Source organism: Chenopodium album, chromosome 24 (assembly GCF_948465745.1).
Source record: "Chenopodium album chromosome 24, dcCheAlbu1.1, whole genome shotgun sequence".
NCBI classification, from domain to species: Eukaryota; Viridiplantae; Streptophyta; class Magnoliopsida; order Caryophyllales; family Amaranthaceae; genus Chenopodium; species Chenopodium album.
This window is the reverse complement of record NC_137857.1, coordinates 34,693,003-34,715,180: the sequence shown is the minus strand read 5'-3', so window position 1 is coordinate 34,715,180 and position 22,178 is coordinate 34,693,003. Positions and strand designations below refer to the sequence as shown.

Below are 22,178 nucleotides of genomic sequence, written 5' to 3'. Positions count from 1 at the left end.
CAATTATCAACATTATAAAATTACAAAAAGTGGATATTAATCAAATATACATATATACGATTCAAATAAAATCTCACATGAATATATTTTATCGTATCTATATAAAATACAAAAGTGAGTCAAAGCGTGTTGTGTAAATAGTGTAAAAGTCAAACAGTGTCAATTAAAAAAACGGAGGAAGTACTAAACATATACCTAACGTTAAAAGAACATATTTGCACCAAAAAAAATAAAAAGAACATATGTCCATGTTCTTTGATCATCAGTGTAATGTACTTTTATTTGTGATATAATATTCATTACTTATTGTGAATTGTTCTTTAAATTTTGTCTTAAATTATGATGGGTATATTCAAGTAATGTTCATTAAATAGTAATATCATGTTCTTTATTAATATTACAGATATTCTTTAGATATAAAAGGAAAAACATAAAATTGAATGTTCTTTACAAAACTGCTATATGTTCTTTACAAAAAAACTACATGTTCTTTCCGCATTTTTTTTTTTGTCATATTACGTTCTGTGAGAGATGGCTATTAATTGATAATCATTGAATTGTTTTAGAAAATAATGGAGTACTTAATTTAGTATTAAAAAACCTCATAAAGTATAACTCCACTATCATTCCTTGGCTTTCTTGCCAAAGAAACAAATACTATTTGTATGCTACGTCCCCTCGGCAGGTAAAAGAGAAAGCCATTCACATATTAGAATGGCCTATCGTGCCGACGAAATCACAATATGTATGGAAGACATTATGTCATTCTTTTGTCCATGGAATGGGCAATTATTTTATTTTTATTGGAAACGATATACAGCAATTAGTGACAAGATGGAAAACTTAAGGACATATGCAATACAGCAATAATGTTGTTCAGCCCTCATTAGACAGGGGTTGGTCGAGATTTGAACTGTTTTTTTTTTTTTTTACCCAATATATAGTGGGTTTTCGTATTCGTCACTTAGTTAAGTACCATTAGCATGATAGGATTGAGGAATGAGGAGATGGAGGGATGGTTCCCCCCATGTGATGGGGGGTTCGATTCCTCATAGCCCCCTTTTCTGTGATAGGAAGGGGCCCCTCTCTCCGTAGTTTACCGTCCAAAAAAAATAAAAATTAGCAGGCAAAGATTTTAACGTTGGTAGGGCACCACTAGTCCAATATAAGCATAAATAAATAGAACAACCAATTAGCATAGAATATCATTAAGAAAGAACTATGATTAATGAAGTAATTATCAATTTATTAGTCATAGAGCAATCAAGTTAGGCATGTTCTATTAAAATTACAAACAATCATGTGTAAAACAAAAGGCAATAAAATAAATTAATACATAAAAATGAAATGAAATTAAATCTAAAAATAAATTCACAAAAAATAAGAATTAAGAATTAAAACCTCTCTTTTCCTTCTTGAATGTTCTTCATTTGAGCTCGATAGTGATTCTCGATAAACTTCTTAGCAGCCTTGACTTTCTCCATGGTCAAAGTTGAGTAATTTTTTTTTTTTAATTTTAATTGGAATAGAAATCAAAACACTTTGTTTCGATAAATTCACCGTTCATTGGGCCACGTGGCTAAAACTCGTCCCTAAACTTTCCTTTATTATCAAGTCAGTAAAAATATGAAGCTTGCTAAAAATATTAAAATATAAAAATCTGACTCAAGGTCCCTAAATTATTGATGACTAAATATCCCTAAACTTTTTTTGCTGACTCACAGTCCCTAAACTAATGCTTAGTCATCAAAGTCCCTAAAGGTTTGGCTGACAAACACCAAAGTGGGTGGTTGAGGGACTAAAAAGGCTCAAAAAGTTAAAGAGGGACTAAAATGGCACAAATACGTAAATTCGGGGACTGTATTTGTGCTTTACTCGCTCCAAGCACGAAATATGAAGACAAAAAAAAAATTAATAAATAAATAAATAAATAAGGTACGTACGTGGTTCACCTATTTTACCCTTTGTGCTTTAATACCTTCGAAGTCGAACTACAGTAGAGAATTGGTTCTCACTATTTATGTAATTACCTATAAAGAATAGACGAAATCAGAAACTACTAACTAGCTAGTTAGATCTTAAATTCAGGATGTATCTTCCTTGTATTAAGAGACCACCACTCTTATTGTTACCTGAATTTCCGAGACTCAATTAATTTATATCGCTTAAATTGTAAGCTATACAAGGACGTTCATATTTGATCACCCAATGTCATGAAATGAATTACTGTATTACTTAGTTTTATAGTATGATGAGTATATAACTGCATAATAATTGATACCGTTAATCTTCAACCCCATGTGTTAGATAAGCAACACTTACCCAACAATAAAAGGTTGGTATAACTTTTTTTTTTTTTAAATCTATGTTAGTTTGAGTTTTGTAGTAGTTCTAAGTGAATGTTTTATGTAATTAAGTACTTCTTCCGTTTCTATTTAGTTAACGCGTTTGATTTAGGCGCATATATTAAGGAGAGGAGAGAGAGTGATAGAGAATAGTATTACTTTAATTTGTCCAAAATTAGCTGCCATATATTGTTTCAATCCTTAATGTCATATGAAAATGTATGAACGTGATGATTTAATTTATTCAACATAATTCATTCTTTATTTCTAATAGCTTAATTTACGACGTGACTAGTTCTAGATAAATAGAGTGAGCATAAATTTTGTTTATATATGATAAAAATTTTAAACGGTTATAGCCTTCATTGAATAAAAAATAGTTTATAAACCATCAAGCTAAGCTCAAGTAGATGAACAATACTAACTAAGTGACAAGAAAATCATGTGCATGGGAACAAAAAGAAATATTACTTCAAGTAGCAATAACCGAACGAATGGAAAATATTTTATAATAAGTATGTTTAAAGACTAGCTAAAAGAAGATATATATAAGAATGAAATCATGCTGCAATACGTACAATTCACAAAGCTACTACAAACACAAAGCTAAACCTTGTGGCTTGTAGTATTAGAAATGGCTATTAGTCTAAAGATTATTATTCCTCTCTTCCTTCACTTGGTTATAGTTACGCCATTCATCCTCCACGGCCGTAAATGGCTATGGCCTACATCCAGGGTTTTACGCGACATCATGTCCACAAGCGGAGGCCATAACAAAGAAGATTATCAATGAAGTTATTGCGATTGCACCTTCACTTTCTGGCCCTTTGCTTAGGATGTTCTTTCATGATTGCTTTGTACGGGTATGCATCATTCATTCTTATATATGTTTTGTTATTATTGAGATTACTTAGTAATTTCCAACAAATGAAATTATATATATGTACGTGTTTCTAAAGTATAGTTATCTAATTTTTCAGGGTTGTGATGCGTCTATTCTTTTGGATTCTCCAATCAAACAAGCTGAAAAAGATGCACCTCCAAATCTTACACTTCGAGGGTTTCGGATTTTTGACAGAGTTAAAGATGCATTAGAGCAAGCATGTCCGGGAATTGTTTCATGTGCGGATATAGTTGCCATAATTGCAAGAGATGTTGTGGCCGCGGTAACTACACTACTTCCCCTTCTTATATAACTTAATCATGCACCTAAATTATACATACAACAAGGAACAATATATCCATTTTACACTTAAATTAAGTTTTTAATATTATTATTCGCCTTGAATTTATTAATAATATTGTAATGTATAATGTATGATGTATATTTACCTCTATATATAGGTTGGTGGACCGTATTGGGAGGTCGAAACTGGAAGAAGAGATGGTATAATATCATCTCTCAATGAAGCCCTAATTAGTCTTCCATCACCCTCATTAACAATAAACTCCCTTAAAGCAAGTTTTCAACAAAAAGGACTTACTACCAAAGATCTCGTTGTCCTTTCAGGTACTCGCACTTCCTATATATAATTAAATTAATACTCCATCCGTACCATTTAATTTAGGTATACACATGAATTTAGATCTTATAATCTTGTTATTACGTGCAATGCTGCAGGTGCACACACAATAGGAATTTCACATTGTTCATCATTCATAGATCGTTTATACAATTATACTGGTATAGATAACACCTCGGACCCAACCCTAGACCCCGAGTACATGGATAGATTAAAATTGAGTTGCACGAAAGATGGTCCAAATGCATTGGTGGAAATGGACCCTGGAAGTTACAAGACTTTCGATGTGCACTACTACGAGCTTGTGTCAAAGAGAAGAGGATTATTTCAATCGGATACTGCTTTACTTGATGATCCTGAAACCAAAGGTTATGTTGAAGCACATATATATGATGATAGTAGAGAAACTTTTTTCCATGATTTTGGAACATCAATGGTTAATTTGGGTAGGGTAGGGGTCCTTACCGGTAATTTTGGTGAAATTAGGAAAGTGTGCTCTAAGGTTAATTCGCTTTAATTTAATTCCAACATAGCCAAATGTTTAATTTTCCCATTTAATTTTTTTTTTTAATTTATTTATTTTATTTTATTATTATTTTTTTTTTTTTTTTGAATTTTGATTATTATATTAATGTATGCGTAAATTGAAAATGTCTGAAATTTTTTTCCTTGTGTAACAAAGAAATTGCAAGCAGCATTCTTAACTTTGGACACAATGGCTCCACGTAGTTGTCATGCAAAAAGCTGGGCCTTAAATTGTCGGAAATTTAGTGCTAGAAAATTGGATCTAATAAATTCCAAAATTGACAAGTTGCTTGTTTAAAAGGCCCAATAGTTTTGGAATGACCTTTTAGAAAAGGCCCTTTTATAGCTTTCGTAGGTAGAACTAGAAATAAGGTAGATCCAATCGATGATTTAGCAATTAGCACATAAGTGGGTAATTTAGAATGTGCTAAAGTAGATTGCACTACCACTAACTTCTATTAGAGGTGATTGAGTAATTTACTCCAACAGTTAGACCAACGAATAGTCAATTATAACATATTGAGAGTGAGGGAGAGCTCAAGTGGTTAGAGCTCCCTTCTTGGTTTCAAGTGATTTTGAAATCGATTCTTATCACTCGCCGTTGTGGCTCTCTAAACAACAAAAAAACATAGTCGACTACTCGATCTGTATAACATAGTCTTAATCAATTATAACGATTAGAAGTAATCACAAAATTAAAAGAGAAAATCATTCAAGATCTGAGAAGCCCCTTTTCAAATTTAGTTCATTATTGTATATTTTACCATAACAATATTTTTACAAACTTTAATTTATTAATAAGTATTTTTAAATTGAAAACCATCCGTATTAAATGTTGTATGTATATTGACCTACACAACTCATAAATGGTGACACGTGATCAATTACATTGTCTTATAATATTAAGGAGAATGAAATTAAAGTTCAGATCAAAAGCCAACGAGGATGTTTTAATTTGCATGCATGTGGGATGTGATCAAATTTTCATGAAATCCTGTCAAATCCCTACACTGCATCCTGCCCCTTATTTCATGGGTGCTCAATAGAATATTCAACACCTTTTACATAACAAACAAACCTGCCGCTTATTTTTCTTTCTTTTTGTTAACGTATATAATGATTATTCATAACCAATAACCTAGTTTATTTTAATCACATGTAATAAACCATACCTAGGTTACGCAAATGCAAGAGATTTTATACAATTTATTACCTCTGTTTCATATTTTTTTACAATTTTGACGTATTATTTATGAGATATAAAATATTCGAAATTGCAAAAATTATGAAATGGAGGTAGTATAAAAAAAATAAGAATTTGTATATTAGAATAACGACTCTTTTATCTATATATACGAAACATATAAAATATATTTGATATATAAGATATTTTGAAAATGCAATACGTAATAATAATAGAAAGTTGCTGGAGATAATAGAAAGTATGAAATCAGAACATCCATTTGGAGCTATATATTGATGATATTATTTGATAAAACAATAATCGATAATATTCCAACATCCATTTTTGGAGCTATGCATTGATATTTTGATAAAGCAAATAATGTCATTGTTTACAACTTCCTCCTAAAATTTGTCTTAGCCCTAGTTTGCAGTTTGCACGCTAGTGCATTTGGATTTTTAGTTGTAATTTTGTTAACATTTGATCTTCATCTGTCCCTTCATCAGTTCATCCTCTCCTAGATTATAAAGACAAGAAACAGTAATATTAAAGGTATTTGATAATTATCGTACGAAAAAATGGAGTATCATAATTTATAATGAACCTAGAAATTAATTTCGGTCATCAAATGAATATAATTATTTATGATTGGACGATCAATGTGACAAGCTTGATGTGTGTGTTTTAATGGCAATTTGTGATTTTGCAATGTTTGTTGCATCCTATGGAGTAAATTAATTTGATTTATTTTTAAATTTTTAAATCAAATAAACAATCAACCTGAACTTATGTACAATAAACTTAGAGTCCATATCCCCTCAAAAAAAAAAAAAAAAAAAAAAAAAAAAAAAACTTAGAGTACATAAGTAGCTAAATAAAATAATTAAGAATTTAAAAAAAAAAAATTGAATGCTCCTTTTTTTTATTTAAAAAAAAAGAGCTAATAAACTTAGTTGTATGCGGCTCCTATTTTACGAATGGTTGAATTTAGGTTGAATTTTATTAGTTATATCATTGAATTTTTTAATTGGAACCAAAACATTAAATTTTATAATATTTGACTTTTTCCTGTATTACTATTGACCAATTTAATTGCTTCAGATGCAATTGGCTCTCGATTTTCAGATTTTATTTCTCATATTATTAAGAAAGATATATACCGAGTTTCATGATTTTGTGGTTATGAGATTAAATCATACTGATGAAGTTGGGGTACTTCGAGTGCAGTGGCATTGCTTGCCTTACTTAAATTACCCTACCCTCACGGCCTCACCTCCAATGTGACTTGAGTAAGTGTAATGTGCATACTAGATTAAGATGAGAGGCCTTAATTGAGACTCGCACTTGAGAAAATTGCCTACAAAATGAATGATCAAACAATAATTTTAGTTGTATGAAAACCTTCACTAGGCCTGTTCACGGATCGGATATCCGATCCGAAATGTGATTTCGGATCGGATATCCAAAGACTCGGATATCAAAAATTGATATCCAAATCCGATTTGAAAAATTCGGATATCCGATATTCGGATATCCAAAATTTTCGGATCGGATGCTTCGGATATCCATTATCCAATATTAAGTAAAATTGTTATGATTACTTTCTAAATTTCACTAATTTTACCGTTTTTTTATTGCTAAGTTGTACAAAATATTTTAACAAAAATAGTAGTCTTTTTGCAATTAATATTATCATCAAATATATTAAGAATATTACAATAAGTTAATAATACAGGGTTAGTTTTATATGAACAATTTAAAAATTTTATATATATTTCACTATTTTAGGCTTTATATTTCGGATATCGGATATCCAAAATTATGAAAATTAATATCCAAATCCGCATCCGATATCCGCTTTTTCGGATCAGATATCCGATCCGAAATGAAAACTCGGATCGGATATCCAAAAATTCGGATCGGTTGCGGATCGGATTATCAGATTTTCGGATTCTCGGATAGTTTTGTACAGGCCTAACCTTCACACACACACACAAAGGCAAAGCTATTATATGTGTACGAGTACAAGTTTGGAAAAGCCGTGATGATCTTGAAAGAGAAAAGGCTAGAAAATTTCATTAATTTTAATTGCAACCAAAAAAAAAAAACCATAATAAATGCACCAATTAACACTTATTAGTTATTACTTGATGGTTTGCATCTCAATTCTTAGCTCAAAAAAATGTGTTTCTTGATTCTTATAATTCTGGATCCACCACTACCAATCTTAATTCTTACATAGAATCATCATCATTCCACGAATTATTGATACATTTAAGTGTTTTTGTCCTTTATTTTTTGAAGGACAAAGTTCATTAATTAATCAGAATCTAATAAAGCATTTCTCTATCTCCATGATATGATGCTAAACTTTCCTTTCTCCTTTTCAATTTTTCTTTTTGTCATCTTATGAAGTGTTAAAAACATCAAATGTAATTTGTCAAAAAATAATTCAAAAATAACAAAATTAATTATATATACTGAATAAATTTACTAGGATGTACATGTTGAAGAAAAACAAAATTATTGTAAGAAAATATGTAGATACACTTAGATGTTTATCCCGTGATATGTGGTTGGTCAATGTCCTACAAAATTACAAATATATATACGAAAATTATAAAATGAGATCTTACTTTATTAATCAAATTATAGAGCTTGTCATTACCCTCTAACCAACCCCACCAACCAGATGATCCATATGGTACACATAGCTGTGTATTTGTTTTTGTAATGGTAATTTTGTACCTTCCTTTCAATCATAATCCTGTATATCACAGTCTTCGGTACATGGAAATCTTTTACAGTATATTTTTCTAAGCTTTACATTTTGAAAATCAATGTATATAAGTAGCGTTTTAGCAAGGATATACTTCTTGGCCTCGGATCCTTAACTTGTTTGCATTGTGCATAGTTTTAAATGTACACTACCTTTGAATATCAATATCCTTTGCATAATACAGTGCTCTTTAGTAAAATTATGATGCGAAGTTGATATCATGAATATATAAATTGAAACAAATCTTGTAATTAATTATATACTTTCTCTTCTTTATGATTTTCCACACGATTTTCAGGCATGCACTCAACTCTTCATTTTATCTCAAATACTTGTTTCGGATGCTCGAGTGCTCGACACTCCAAGATGGGTATGAACACTTCGACACTTCATTTTGGATGAAAATTTACACAATATAGCCGAACCATACAGGCATACACTGGATACCCTAGTTTAACTACCAAAGGCAACAAAAGTTTTTGATGATTGGTCATGCACATAGATAGTAAAAACAATGGAGTAATATAAAGCAATAATAATGGCTTTAATTGTTGGTAAATTAGCTAAGCTAAGTTATCTCCAAAAGGGGATTAGGTGTATGTATCACACCAATAAAACCTTTAAACTTAAATTGGGCCTTAAATGTAGTAAAGGCTTAATAATTAGGGTTAATGATTGTTCGTTTGTGATTTGACCTAACTATAACTAAATGCTACTCGCATATATTGGTTGTATGTTAATTCTAGCTATTAAAGTAAAATGACGTTAGTTGGTTAAGATTAATTCATGATTAGCATTTTTGGATCAATTTGTTCGACATTGCAGTGAATTGGAATATATCCTTTTTCGTAAAGCATATATAAGGAGGAATTGGAATAAGTTCAAGTGCCTAAAGGTATTGTTGGCTACGTACCCTTGCTGCAATGGTTCATCTTCTAGGGCAAGCTCGGACGAAAACGCGGCCTACGGAGAAGATAGCCATAGCCAAGCTAGACAGTCTACTGCTGGCCACTGGCCTAGGAATATATATTATTGCACTATTGCAGTAATGGTGCTTGTCTTTAAGATTTATCTCTAGCTTCCAAATTTAGGGTTATGGCGGAACCCTTCCTTAACTAGCTTAGGAGGTGGCCTCTCCCTATTCTTAGGGGTTGTTTGTACGATGAGTTGTCAAATTTGTATCATTTTTTAATCTTAGGTAAAAAGGTATATGGAACATAATATAACTTGTCTCATCACTTGCTAATACTTCATATCTAAAATTGCATTACACATATCGATTCAGGTTGATTTTAAACTACGTTACAATTACTACGTATAAAATATTAAAAGTTTAATAACAAATACGAATAGAAATTAAATTTTATTACAAACCGTGTCAAAAAAATACTTCATATGTCTTACAATCACAAAAAATAAATAAAAAAATAATAATAATCATCGTTATATTCAAACATGTGACTGCTATGGAATCATTGAAAAAAATTCTCATTAGCAATCATCTCTTTTAACAACATAACTAAGTTTCTTCGTAAAAGTATAAACATCTAATATAAAAAATATATTTAAGAATTTGTTGACCTCATTCCATGTAACAGGTTAAAATCAAAATTGACACACCATGAATTTCAAAAATAGCCAGTAAACTAATGTATAAACAATAAAGTCTTGTAAGGATGGTTTTAGAAGATCTTGTCAAAAAAAAAAAAAAGAAGAGGATGGTTTTAGAAGAAATCACTATTACTACTTCATCATCAAGTTATATACAACTAACAAGTATATAAAATGAAACACATCTCATTTTTCTTCTTCCAAAATTAAACACACGTAGGAGGGGGGGTAAAAAGATGGAATTGATTTACAACATCATTTTGCAATAATGTGAAATTCTTGATTACTGAACCCACAACAAGCAATCCAAAGAAGACCTATCCAAATCAAGAAATCAATTGAAGTAGAATTGCAACATCAAGCATGATATACATACAATTAATTAATTAATTATAATGAAAATAATTAATATATTATTAAAACATTTAGTAGGGTCTACAAAATATTAGAGAACGTGAAGGTGAATGAAAGGAATGTTGGTGGCACTTCTCATTCGGTTTGGAATGTACTTGTAATCGTGTATTTGTGGTGCGGATCATTTGCCGACCTCAACGCCCCCATAAAATGTCACTATTTTAGGGCCTTCACTTCAACTCCATCACTTTGTGTTAAGGCAATGAGTCAAATTTTTAATTTTTGTTTTTTTCTTTTGGTTATAGATTGTGTGTTTTTATATTTTTTTAAGGCTCAAATACCAAAGAGAATGATCTTTTTTTTGTTTTTCTCCTCTAATTTCTTCTCCTCAATCACTACAATCTCTAAAATTATTTGTTCAAGAGAGGTTGTTATTGGATATTGGCAATGGTAAGCATCGATTTTGACATAGATTTTTTCATTATTTTTTGCTAATAGTAGTTGTCTAATCTCTTTGAATTATTTTCTTTCAGCTAATGATGATTGATCTAGACTTGCTCTAATGAAGAGTATTATTCACCTTAATTGTTCAAATTATTGTGTGACAAGATTCTCACATTGATTTTTCTTTGTGGCTTGATGGGGTACGACGTGTTTGCACCATTTATCGATTAGCTCCCAAATCTTCCCAAGCTTAGGCTAATAGCGGAAGAATTGAAGATATTTGTTTGACATTTTTGTACATAATTTTAATTCTATAAAGATCATATGTGTGGTCTAAGGTATACAACATACATAAAAATCTAATTTTCTCAAATACTACGTATATCTTGAACACTAGGGTTTTTTTTTTTTTTTTTTTTTTTTTTTTTTTTTTTTTCTGTTTTTAGGAAAACGGATGGAATCCACTCCTGAATAAATTTCAATTTTTTTTACGAGTATATATATTTTTTACGGTTCTAAAATATCATATAAGATTAGGAACCTTAAATTGGTAGTAAAATCCTGTCCACCATGGTAATATTTTTACTAAAGACAAAAAAAAAATTAAACTTCTTCAATCTTTAAGCATTAGTCATTTAACATTTCTTATTTTTCCTTGAGAGAATCAGCTTGCAAACTTTAAATTCATGGATAATTTTATTAGTTCCGAGTTGGGGTCCTACTGCCCTAGAAAGCATCTCGGTGCATAACTTGTATGTCCAATAATAAAATGTTGTTTCAAGCCTAAATTTAAAGTCTATAATCCACAAAATTGGGTCATTTTCGAAGATATCGAGAATCAATGTCCAAAAATCAAATGATGATGGGAGGTGCAACCTGGGGTCAAAATGGTTGCTTAGAAATATATATACACCCACTAGTAAGTCACATAAAGGGATGTGATAGCCTTGAGTCAGTAATGGGAGGCATTGTCCTTAATTATCTCGCTAAATGGATAAGGAAGAGGCAAAGTGGATGGTTTCAACCACATAAGTGACCTCCTGGACTCTTATGGAATCCAAGGGAATCACCTTGACCTCTATCCTGTTCGGGTCCCGAAATGTTGAAAATTCTCTGAAAGTAAAGGCTATAAATGGTATTCAACCTTGTAGCCTAGAAATCTTTTCTTTATTGAATATACAAATAACACCGTGCACAATCTATAATCACAAAATCGAGCCATTTTTCAAAGATTTTAGGTTCAGGTGTCAAAATTTCAAATGATGGTGGAAGATGTATCTTAGGGTGATATAATATTGTTTGAAATCGTATATGTCAGTAATCAGATACATAAAGGCTGGTGATGACTTTAACTAGCTAAATAATTAGTTGAATGCAAATAAAGTGGCTGGTTTCAACCACCCAAGTGGCCAATTAAGCTCACAAGGTTTCACAAGTTCCATGGAAAGCATATCACCAAAATTGTTTCTTTTTTAGGCACGAAAATGTCAAAAAAATAAATAAATAAATAAAACAATCCAAAATTTAAAGCTATTATATATCTATGTTTTTGGACCAATTTTGATAAACAAAAAAATAGAATTGAAGTGGATGTATACATGTAGGGGTGTCTCCTAGGATCATAACAGTTTGCTTGGAACTACAACATGTCTTCCAACGATTTTATAAAATCTAAAGAAGGAATTTGGTTCAATTATTTAACTTGCCTATTAATAAATTCATACTTCACTTATTATATATGCCTTTTAAATAATTTCGTTTGAGTAGATTAAGATGAAAATCTTTAAAATAGAAAAAGAAACGTCATACCCAAGCTTCTAATTTAGAGTTTAGACCATGTAATTAATTGCACCCAAAAAAAAAAGAAAAAGAATAAAATAAAATCGTATTCCTACCAAACTAGTGATGAACAACTTTGCAACATTATAAGCGCACTTCACAATTTCTTCTTTAAATTCCTGTACACTACAAATAAAAAGTTATAAGGCCGGGCAAATAATGTAGATAAACTTTAATCATTATATCTATCTCTACAAAATTTAACCACCTAAACTTTTACATCTACCCCTTGAAAAATATATTTTCACTACCCTATTAGGAAATTAAAAGATCGATAAACCTTTAAATTAATAAACACATGCAAAGAATTCAAAATCGCTCGCTTGATAAATATTACTCCGTATTATATAACCTAATCTTTTTAAAAACGTGATTAGTTTTAAAATAGGTTTTAAAAAGAGCTTCATATGTTCCATCATCAATTCTTCATAATTTAATGGTGAAACGTATTGAGGAGATCATAATGATGTCTTATTGTTAAAATTAGCTCACAATCATAATATATACTCGTATAGCCTTAGAAAGTTATGGTGGATGTCAAGTTATGTAGCTCAATGATTAAATTAATAGGCCATCCCACTTCTGGAGGATCAATCGACCGAGATAGGCCATTTATCACTTAACTATTAAAAAAAACTTGATAGAGACCCCAAAACTATCATTACCTTGTTGAATTTATCGATCATATTCATATATATGCTAGCTACATGGCCAAGAATAGCATTAACAAACACTATCTCCCCAAGGCGCTAGATAATAATTAATCAAGAATTCTAGAATGACATTTATTAGGATATATATTGACGAATAATAATATAATATCAAGAGGAAACGCGTTGTTTGCCAGATTGATCAATGAAAAAGTTAATTATCATACGAATTTTAATATTAATTTTTACTTTCTTCGTTTCTTTTTAATTGACATGTGTCACTAGTCACATTTGTCAACATAAGCTCGACCATATATATTTGTATTGGTCGACAAATTTTTGAAATTGTTAAATTGCACATCAATATGAATTTAACAAAACCTTAATTGAATATATGTATAGTTACTACATACAAATTATAGGAAATATCCCGTCAAAAAAATCATTGAAAATATGGTCAAAGAAAAGTGAGTAAACAGTGTTAAAGTCAACATGTGTCAACTAAAAGGAAATTACTAAAGTAAAAGTATAATACTGGCATGATCTCATCTTTCCTTTTACGTTGCGTTGCACAAATAGAACCCCTACTTTGTTTGCTTTATTTCCATTACATTGAGAAAAAAAATTAGGTAAAAGGGATAATAATAAGGCTAGTTTTTGATAAGTAAGATAAAAATAAAAAATAAAAAATAAAAGGAAAAAAAAAAGTTTTAAATTCACATACTACGTATAAAGATTAATTAATAAAGGTTATCCAAATTTTGTTTTCAACTATTATAACTAAAGTAAATTTCAATAAATTTATATGAAGAAAGTTCAGGTGAATTGAATTCAGCATTGTGCTCTCTTATTTTCATTGATATGTCTAAATGTTTTTCAAATATTTGCATTGCACCTTTCAATTCTCAAGATATGGAGATCAAGAGATTGTTTTTGGCTGCTTCTCAATCCTAATCTCATAATTCATATATGATCGCATGGCTCTCAAGTCTTGCACTCGCTCTTGCGGCTTGCCCCATTAGTCTATAGGTCAAGTAGAGACGTGGCACTTGCTTCATATTAGTGGCCAAAGTGCATGCATTATTCGATCGTATAGTTTGTTTTCAAAACATAAATGGGACCAAAATGCGCTGCGAATTTTTGTGGTCTCTTGTAATTGCATTGAAACTTGAAATATGGGGCCAAAAAGTACGTTGATTTTTGATAGATTTTTCCCTATTGGTTGCACTCGTGTTTAGGCTTCCATGCAAATGAAAACTACTTCTTTCATGAAAAAAATCAAGATAACTTAAAAATCTTAAGATAAGTTATTTTCAGATTAATAAGCTCAAATAAGTAATTAAATTTCATTTACTTCAATTTGTATATTCAATTAATACTATTGCCTTGTTTAAATTTGCACCCAAGAGGTTAAATGCTAGCCAGAGATGTCAGTTGTTCATTTGTTTGTATGAGGAGCTTATTCGACTAATTCAATGAGTTAATATTACATGTTTGTCTCAAAATGTTTAATAAAAAATACTCCCTCCGTCCCCTTTTAATAGTCCCTTATGGGCAAATTTTAGTCTCAAAATGTTCACCCCATTTGCTTTTTCTAACAACCATTAATATTAATTTTTTTTTACCAAAATTTCCTCCAATTTGCAACAATACTTGTGCAAATTTAAATTTTCAATGTAAATTTTGTTTTCCCATGTACTTTTATTACTTTCTCTCTCTACTTTTTTTCATATCCAATGTCAATTTAATTACTTTTTCAATTTACTTTAAATATTCTTATTTGTGTTTATTAATTCCCGTGAAAAATGCCCATAAAGGACTATCAAAAGGGGACGGAGGGAGTAGTTATTAACTGATAATTGCTTTATCAAGTAATATGACTATAAGAATATGTGCATGTCTAGTTTAATACTTACTCCGTATTAGGATTTAGGAGAATGGTAGAAGATGTCTCATACTCTTATGGTTTGTTTTATTTTTATTTTTTTTCACACACCAATGCATTTAACTGAACACTATTTAAAAAAAATGAATTTAAATGAACACTATTCAAAAAAAAAAAAAATGAATTTAACTGAACTAATCAATCCTAAAATAATATTGATACTTTGTGAATAGATCAAACAAGTACTTGATTGATTTGTTAAAGAGGCAAAAATCAAAATATGATATGGAGTATAAATATTAAAGATATAGCGTATAATAATATTCTATTTTAGAATGATTTACTTATATCCTTGAAAGATAATATTTAAATATACAATGATCAAAGGTTAATTGCACTTAAACCTAATACAGGGGATAGGAATTCGGGCTTTAACTAAAACACATTAAAGTATAAAGGGCCTGTTAACTTCAGCTTAATTTCAATTTAGTTCAGTTCAGCTCCAAACAGTTCAGTTCAATTCAGCTAAATCAGTTCAGTTTATCAATAAATGTGAACAGGCTCTAAGGATCATTATACATCACTATTTGTTTTTAGTTTGCAAAATTTTCATGTTTGGTATATACAAATGTAACGTTCTACTTTTTACAACTTCATCAATCAACCAAACTCTTTGCAAAATTTTCATGTTCGACATATACAAATATAACGTTCTATTTTTACGACTATATCATAAGCTAAACTCATTATATCCATGACAAAACAAAACACAAAAGTATACGCCGAACATGAAATTTTGACATGTTTATAACTTCGTTCCATGAAGAGACGAGGTAGGCAAAAAACTAATACCTACTTAAGGTTTTGTACTTTAGTAGGTAAGAACTAGGAAGATCTAAAAATACTAATATTGCCCGTGATTGGGAATTATCCTAGAAGATTATAATCACACAAATATAATTAAATCTATATAATTATTCGTATAACCTATAGTTTTTATGAAATTATAAATAAGACCAACCTTCCTACTAGCCACTAGCCAAAGTTCTCTGTCTACCCACTTACATCATCACAACCTTTGCTTCATTTTCTCTCTCCTCAAAAACAGAGGCGTAGCAGTTACACACCAAGTTATTAAAATTCCACCCTTCATTTCTTTTTTATTCTAAAATTTCATCTTTCTTCTTCTCAAACTTTGACTTACACAAATCCAATCAACATCATAAATTACCAATCATCGATTTTTTTTTTTTTTGGGATTCTACAATTTATGATATATTCTTGTATACATATATTTCTTTATTAACCAGACATAGCCTAAATTCTTACATATCCAGAATTTTTATCATCTAAATTTGACTTTAAAGTCAGTCTCTTTCTTTTGTTCTTGAAATTTTATAAATACCCAGATTATAATTCTGGTTAATTTCGCAAATTTCTTCAATTTTTCCTTATTTTGGGTTTTCCGGCAATCAAACAGGGCAAAAGCTGATTATCCAAAAATGGTGAGCATTTTTTTCAGAAAAAAAGAAAAGAATACAAATTATTTTATCTGGGTTACTGTGAAATTCTATTTTTGGATTAACTGTTTTATTGGGTACTGTGTAAATGTGCAAGCAATCATTTCAATTTATTACTAATAATCTCTGTTTTTTTGGAATTATTTTCAGGAATTAAAGGCTGAATTTCTTGGAGAAAATTCACAGGGCAATAAAAAAACAGGGGTTTATGATGATCAAATGAATGGTTTTAAGTATGAAAATGGTGGTGATAAATCTGATTGTTACATAGTTGACTTAGAGAATTTCTCCAATTGTGGAATCGACAAACACAACTCAACTACTACAAATTCATCACGAATTACTGTAAGTTCTTTTTTTTCCTCTTCTTTTCAAATGGGCAGTTATTGAAAACATTGACGTATATTTTTGTCATACATTTTCCTAAATTAATACAAATACTCGGTAAATTTTTAGAATATTTTTTCATTTTACATTTCCAAATCGTTTTTGTTATGTTTAAATTTCCATTATTTATACCATTAATTCGGGTTTTTTTTTATTAAAAAAAAAAATTGGGCTAATTGGTGGTTGGATGGTTTCTAGTTATGAATATTATCTTACTTGGTCCATATTATGGAGTGATTATTGATTTATATGTGATGTCTTCATGTCTACCTTTTAACTTTCGGCCATAATTGGGATAAGATTTTAATTTTTTTTTTTCCTTGGAATTTTGTCATCAATTCTATCCATTTTACTTTTTCAATACAAATTTTTAATTTTTATTTAACTTGTTAAAGCTACTTATATTCCAATATACTTGAAAAGCAACATAATAAAGTCGATATAACTCACTTATAAGTAGATTCACTCATTCAAGATTAAAGAGATTATGTTACATTTTTGTAGTTTTGAAACATGTAAGGTTGCATATATTAAATTATACGATGTGTCGCTCTACATAAAACTTCCAAAATTAATGTGTATCCAAACTTTTAATTACAATAATAACAACCAAGTATGTTGGGTAATTTGGTTTGTAACTAGTTGTGTATTCCTTTTAAATTCCATAAATTTGGAAGTACATGTCAAGTAAAAAATTTCATATGGTATGTCCTAAATGAGGTAAGATATGGTTAGTAGAATTTTGTAATGTTTGCATAGAAAAATGGCATTTGGCATGGACTTGTAACGTGGGCTACTTTTTTGTGTGTTTTGTATTGAGCGGTTGAAAGAATTTTATAGATTTTTTGATGTATTTTTTTAAAAAAGTAAAAATTATAAAAATATAAAAATTTGAATAGTTTGTTATTATGTGTTTGGTTTAGGTGAATCATAACATTTGCTTGCTAAAGATGTTTCCTTTTTATTGATTTTGATTTTATTTTTTAATTTGTGGACATACAAAAGTTGCAAAGAAGCCTTTCTAGAAAAGTTTCTCAGCGTGGCGCCGAGAGGAAGCTTAATGATAGAGACACCCTTGCTCCTGCCTCATCCCCTAGAGGTATGGCTTTATCTTATATCTTCGGTAGTTTAATGTTAAACAACGTTGTATGTTACAGTGCACCAGACTCTGACTAATTTGAAATTAAGCGTAATACAATGTATATCATTGACTTAATTATATGTTATGTAGTTCAATCTATGACGTGACATCATAGTTTTGATTAAGTTGATGATTGTGAATATACTTATCCTTTGATGAGCCTATCCTAAGTAGCTTCTATTGTGGGCCCGTAGTTCTTACTACATCATTTTCATAAAAGGGGTGTGGGATGGGCAAGGGCACTTTGATTGAATTGGTTAAAACTAGATAACTCCACTCCTTAATCTGTTACAATACGTGTCATAAATAAAAAGTACATAGCAAATGGCTTGTTTAATAGGCGGTAATAAACGTACGTAATGGTGATAAGTTACAAATATGTTTGTAGTATGATTTTATTATATTCTCCTGTTAGATTTAACGTTTGTAGTAATAGCCATCACAATTTTGGCTTTTGTCAGAGAACTTGTGCAAATTAGTAGTTGAATGTTTTTCGGTTAGATGAGAAAATTAAAGAGAAATTCTATACTCCGTTTAAAGAGGAGCTTAATGATTAACTTATTATTGATTTTTAAATATAAAAGAATTGTTCTGATTACCTTATATTATAACGCGGTATTTGAGCAAATTTTATTACGAAGTACTTGATTTTTGGCAAGTCTTCTCATTTCTCAGCTGTCAGACAGTTCGAATTAGCATACTTTAGTAGTTTAGTTATACGGAGTATTAGAATATTAGAGTAATTAGACTAATCATAGGTTAACATACTGGGATCCTCTCCGGTACTTGACAGCCAGGTTACGGGTGGAATTAGGGATACGATGGTCTAGTAATCGGATAGAATCCTTGGTATAATAGTATGTCCTAGTTAATCCGTATCCATGTGTCCTTTGAAAGTGGTGTTTAACAATGATAGTATCACAGTTGGCATTAGGATTATGAGTACCATCATCATCATGATTATCATTGTCATTATCTTTTCCCTTATTGTTGGTGCTACTCGTTTAGTTGTTTTTGCACGTAACCAAATGTTTGTAGTCAACAATTAATCAAACATTAAACATCAAACATGACTAATTACAATTGAAAGATATGTTAGGATAACGCCTAAAGCACTACTCCTTTTATTTTATTTTTCTTAATTTATGTTTTATCAGAATTCACGATCATAAATCTGAACTGAGTCACATTGCACATTTGCACATCTATTTAGGTAGTGGCTTAGTCGTCTCTGTGCCAGGTAGCTTTATAGTCATTCTAGTTAATGAAAATTAAAATACTTAATCAAATATTTTATTTATGTGTGCAAATTGTTGGGTTGGTCCACAAAAATATTTTGCAATGGAATTAAACCACTTGCTCTGCTGTATTATGTCTGAGTTGTTGTTTTCAGGCCTCATAAATAACATAGATGTCAAAAGTTGACTTTGGATTTTTAATGAATTTATAATGCAGTGACGGGGTATGTCAAAGATGTGCTATGTTACTCAAACTCGGGTACAAGTATCAAGTATGTGTACATGTCAAGATGTTCTAGTGTCGGATTTGATTATCTTTTGAAAATTTTCCATAGTTAAGGCTCAAAATGAAATGTCTAGTGTCTACTCACACTAAGGCTAAGGCTTCTACATAGACCAAACGGCCAATTGAAGTAAAATGAAGAGTTCGAGTAATGTGTATCAATATGGTTGTGAGGTCCATAATTGTGTAAGCCTAAAATGAAGTTTCAGGAATCAGGACAATACAACCTTATCAAACTTATGCTTTTTTGTTTTCTTTTTTGGAGGTAGCATTCATAATTTCATTGATTGTTATTGTTAATAATGCAGAAAATGTATTGCTTGTATATTGTACCGCCTTTATACCACCAATGCAATGTTTGTATTGTGCACTTCTGAGGGAACATTGAATAATGGAAAACTTAATTACTGATACCATTTTCTTCCCCAATACACTAAAAGTTCCTTTAAATTTTGCAGCTGCACAAGTTATAAGCACGCCAGAAAAGTGTCCATCTCCTACACTACCTATGGGGTCCCAAGATCACGCCGCTAACAACCACCAGCAGCAACCACAGCATCAGATCACAATCAAAACAGGCAGCATGAACACTATGGCAGATGGTAGAATTGGAAAGAGATCGAGTTTCAAACGATCTTCATACAGTTGGTATTCTGACCCTAAAAGAATCCTCCTCTTCTTTGCCACTCTGTAAGTCTTTTTAGTTATTCTGCATTCAAATCCACTCTGTTTGCCAGACTGATACTGTCAACTAACGCGATATTCTGAAATTCTTTCAACAGATCGAGTATGGGAACAATGTTGCTCATTTACTTCACGCTGTCTACGAGTAAGGCTGATGTTGTAGAGGGTGTCTTAGATTGGCAGTAATGATTCAACACCAACACAAATGAGAATTGTACAGAGTATTTTGTCAGAATTCGAAACACAGTATGGAAAAGTTTCGTCTTTTTTCGATAAGGTGTGGCGTAGATTTGAGCTACACAGATGGAATGTGAGCTGCATGAGTTATACAGCAAAGAATTGCACTATGAAAGATTCATGCTTGAATTCTTACGTTATTAAAGAGAAAAGCAACATTTGATATATTTGTATAGTTTTGTTTTGGTCCATGCTTCTTACATACAAAGAATATGTTATAGAGAATGTTCAGAAAGCTTTAATAACTTTAGCTTTTTGCTGATCTTAGCAGCCCCATTAATCATCTTTTTAACTTTAATTTTTGTGTACTTTTGATAGTTAAAAAAAACCGCACCAAATTAGCTTTTTGTTGTGTGTGGGATTCATGTGAAGAAGTAAAAGAATAATTTTGTGTTGTTAAGCTCTTGCAACAAGAAATTCCCCCTATTGGCCTATTGTACTCGTGCGCTTGGATGCATATTGCCTTCATTTTGTCTGTTTGGTGAACACTTGTATCAGTTGTATGTACCCGAGTGCATCTAGAAATATTATTTTAATAATTTGATGGTTTATGAATGAGCAAAGAATACTTTTGAATACTTTTGGGTACAATTATCTCTCTAGATGCATAATCAAGGTTTCGTGCTTTTTTCTTTATTGCATTTTAGTGATGTTTTTGGTGTATGTTACTTTTAATATCCATGTGTTGAGTAGTATGCACTCAATTTTATTCACTTAAATATGCCGTTCAACCTTTGTGCTTGCAAAAGCAACATCATTACTACTCAATATATACCCCTTCTAGCCAGAAAAAAGTGGGCTTTGTTTTCCCCCCTTGTTACTTTTTGTTGGGGCCTGCCAAAGAAAAAATAATTTTGAAGTTACTTGTACTCACATTCTTCTGCTATTTAGAATGCTTAGATAATTAGAGAAACAAAGATAAGACTAAAACACCTTAATTAAGATATATAAGGGCAGATACGAAAGGCATAGTTTGCAAGTTGCAAATTAGAGCCTGTAAATGAAGGTGGAAAATATGTAGAGGAACATTTGCATTAACGGTTGCACCTTGTATGTTCCTCAACATATTTTTTTCCGTGTGCTTGAAAAAATATACAATGCATAAAAGTATATAAGAATATAAGATCCTCAAATATTTCATTTAATATCAACCTATGTTTTATTAGATGACCTCTCAATGTAACTTATTTTTTTCCTTGAAGTTATTGAAATGTACTCAATAACTAAATTCGATGGAAAAACAAGTACGACTTGAAGCTATTCATATCGTACCACACCATAACATTTTTGGGTGTGCAAACTGCAAAGGGGAGGAATAAGACCCTTAAGAAAGAGATTTTAAATCATTCCATAGTATAGAGAGCTACGTACACCCAACAGTATGTATAAGTGTTTTTGCCCATATCGGCCCTACAACATAGTAGCACTTTCCAACATGATGCCAAATGCAACTATAAGATATAAATTTTCCACGAGGCACGGGGCCGAAGAGAGAATGGTAGGTGCACATCCAAAGGTACAATATTGATAGTCATATGGTAGAGATAGTT

The 22,178-nt window shown here is 30.7% G+C and overlaps 2 protein-coding genes across 2 annotated transcripts; both read left to right on the top strand.

Annotated features, from left to right (window-relative positions):
- Positions 1 to 2,549: 2,549 nt before the first annotated feature.
- LOC145610917 (peroxidase 56-like) lies at positions 2,550 to 4,756 on the top strand. The gene is made up of 5 exons (XM_081666180.1): positions 2,550 to 2,564; positions 3,032 to 3,208; positions 3,326 to 3,511; positions 3,690 to 3,855; positions 3,967 to 4,756. The coding sequence occupies exons 1-5, from the start codon at positions 2,550 to 2,552 to the stop codon at positions 4,383 to 4,385; spliced, it is 963 nt and encodes a 320-aa protein (XP_081522306.1). The 3' UTR covers positions 4,386 to 4,756.
- An 11,390-nt stretch (positions 4,757 to 16,146) lies between these two features.
- Positions 16,147 to 20,935, top strand: LOC145611575 (uncharacterized). Its single transcript, XM_081666915.1, has 5 exons — positions 16,147 to 16,643; positions 16,809 to 17,003; positions 18,051 to 18,144; positions 20,166 to 20,397; positions 20,490 to 20,935. The coding sequence occupies exons 1-5, from the start codon at positions 16,641 to 16,643 to the stop codon at positions 20,575 to 20,577; spliced, it is 612 nt and encodes a 203-aa protein (XP_081523041.1). The 5' UTR covers positions 16,147 to 16,640; the 3' UTR covers positions 20,578 to 20,935.
- Positions 20,936 to 22,178: the final 1,243 nt, after the last annotated feature.

Excerpts from the sequence above, each read along its gene's own strand:
- LOC145611575 (XM_081666915.1), top strand. Across the intron at positions 17,004-18,050 it reads CAAATTCATCACGAATTACT|TTGCAAAGAAGCCTTTCTAG; the intron begins GTAAGTTCTTTT and ends GACATACAAAAG. Across the intron at positions 18,145-20,165 it reads TCCTGCCTCATCCCCTAGAG|CTGCACAAGTTATAAGCACG; the intron begins GTATGGCTTTAT and ends TAAATTTTGCAG.
- LOC145610917 (XM_081666180.1), top strand. Across the intron at positions 3,512-3,689 it reads CAAGAGATGTTGTGGCCGCG|GTTGGTGGACCGTATTGGGA; the intron begins GTAACTACACTA and ends CTCTATATATAG. Across the intron at positions 3,856-3,966 it reads AGATCTCGTTGTCCTTTCAG|GTGCACACACAATAGGAATT; the intron begins GTACTCGCACTT and ends GCAATGCTGCAG.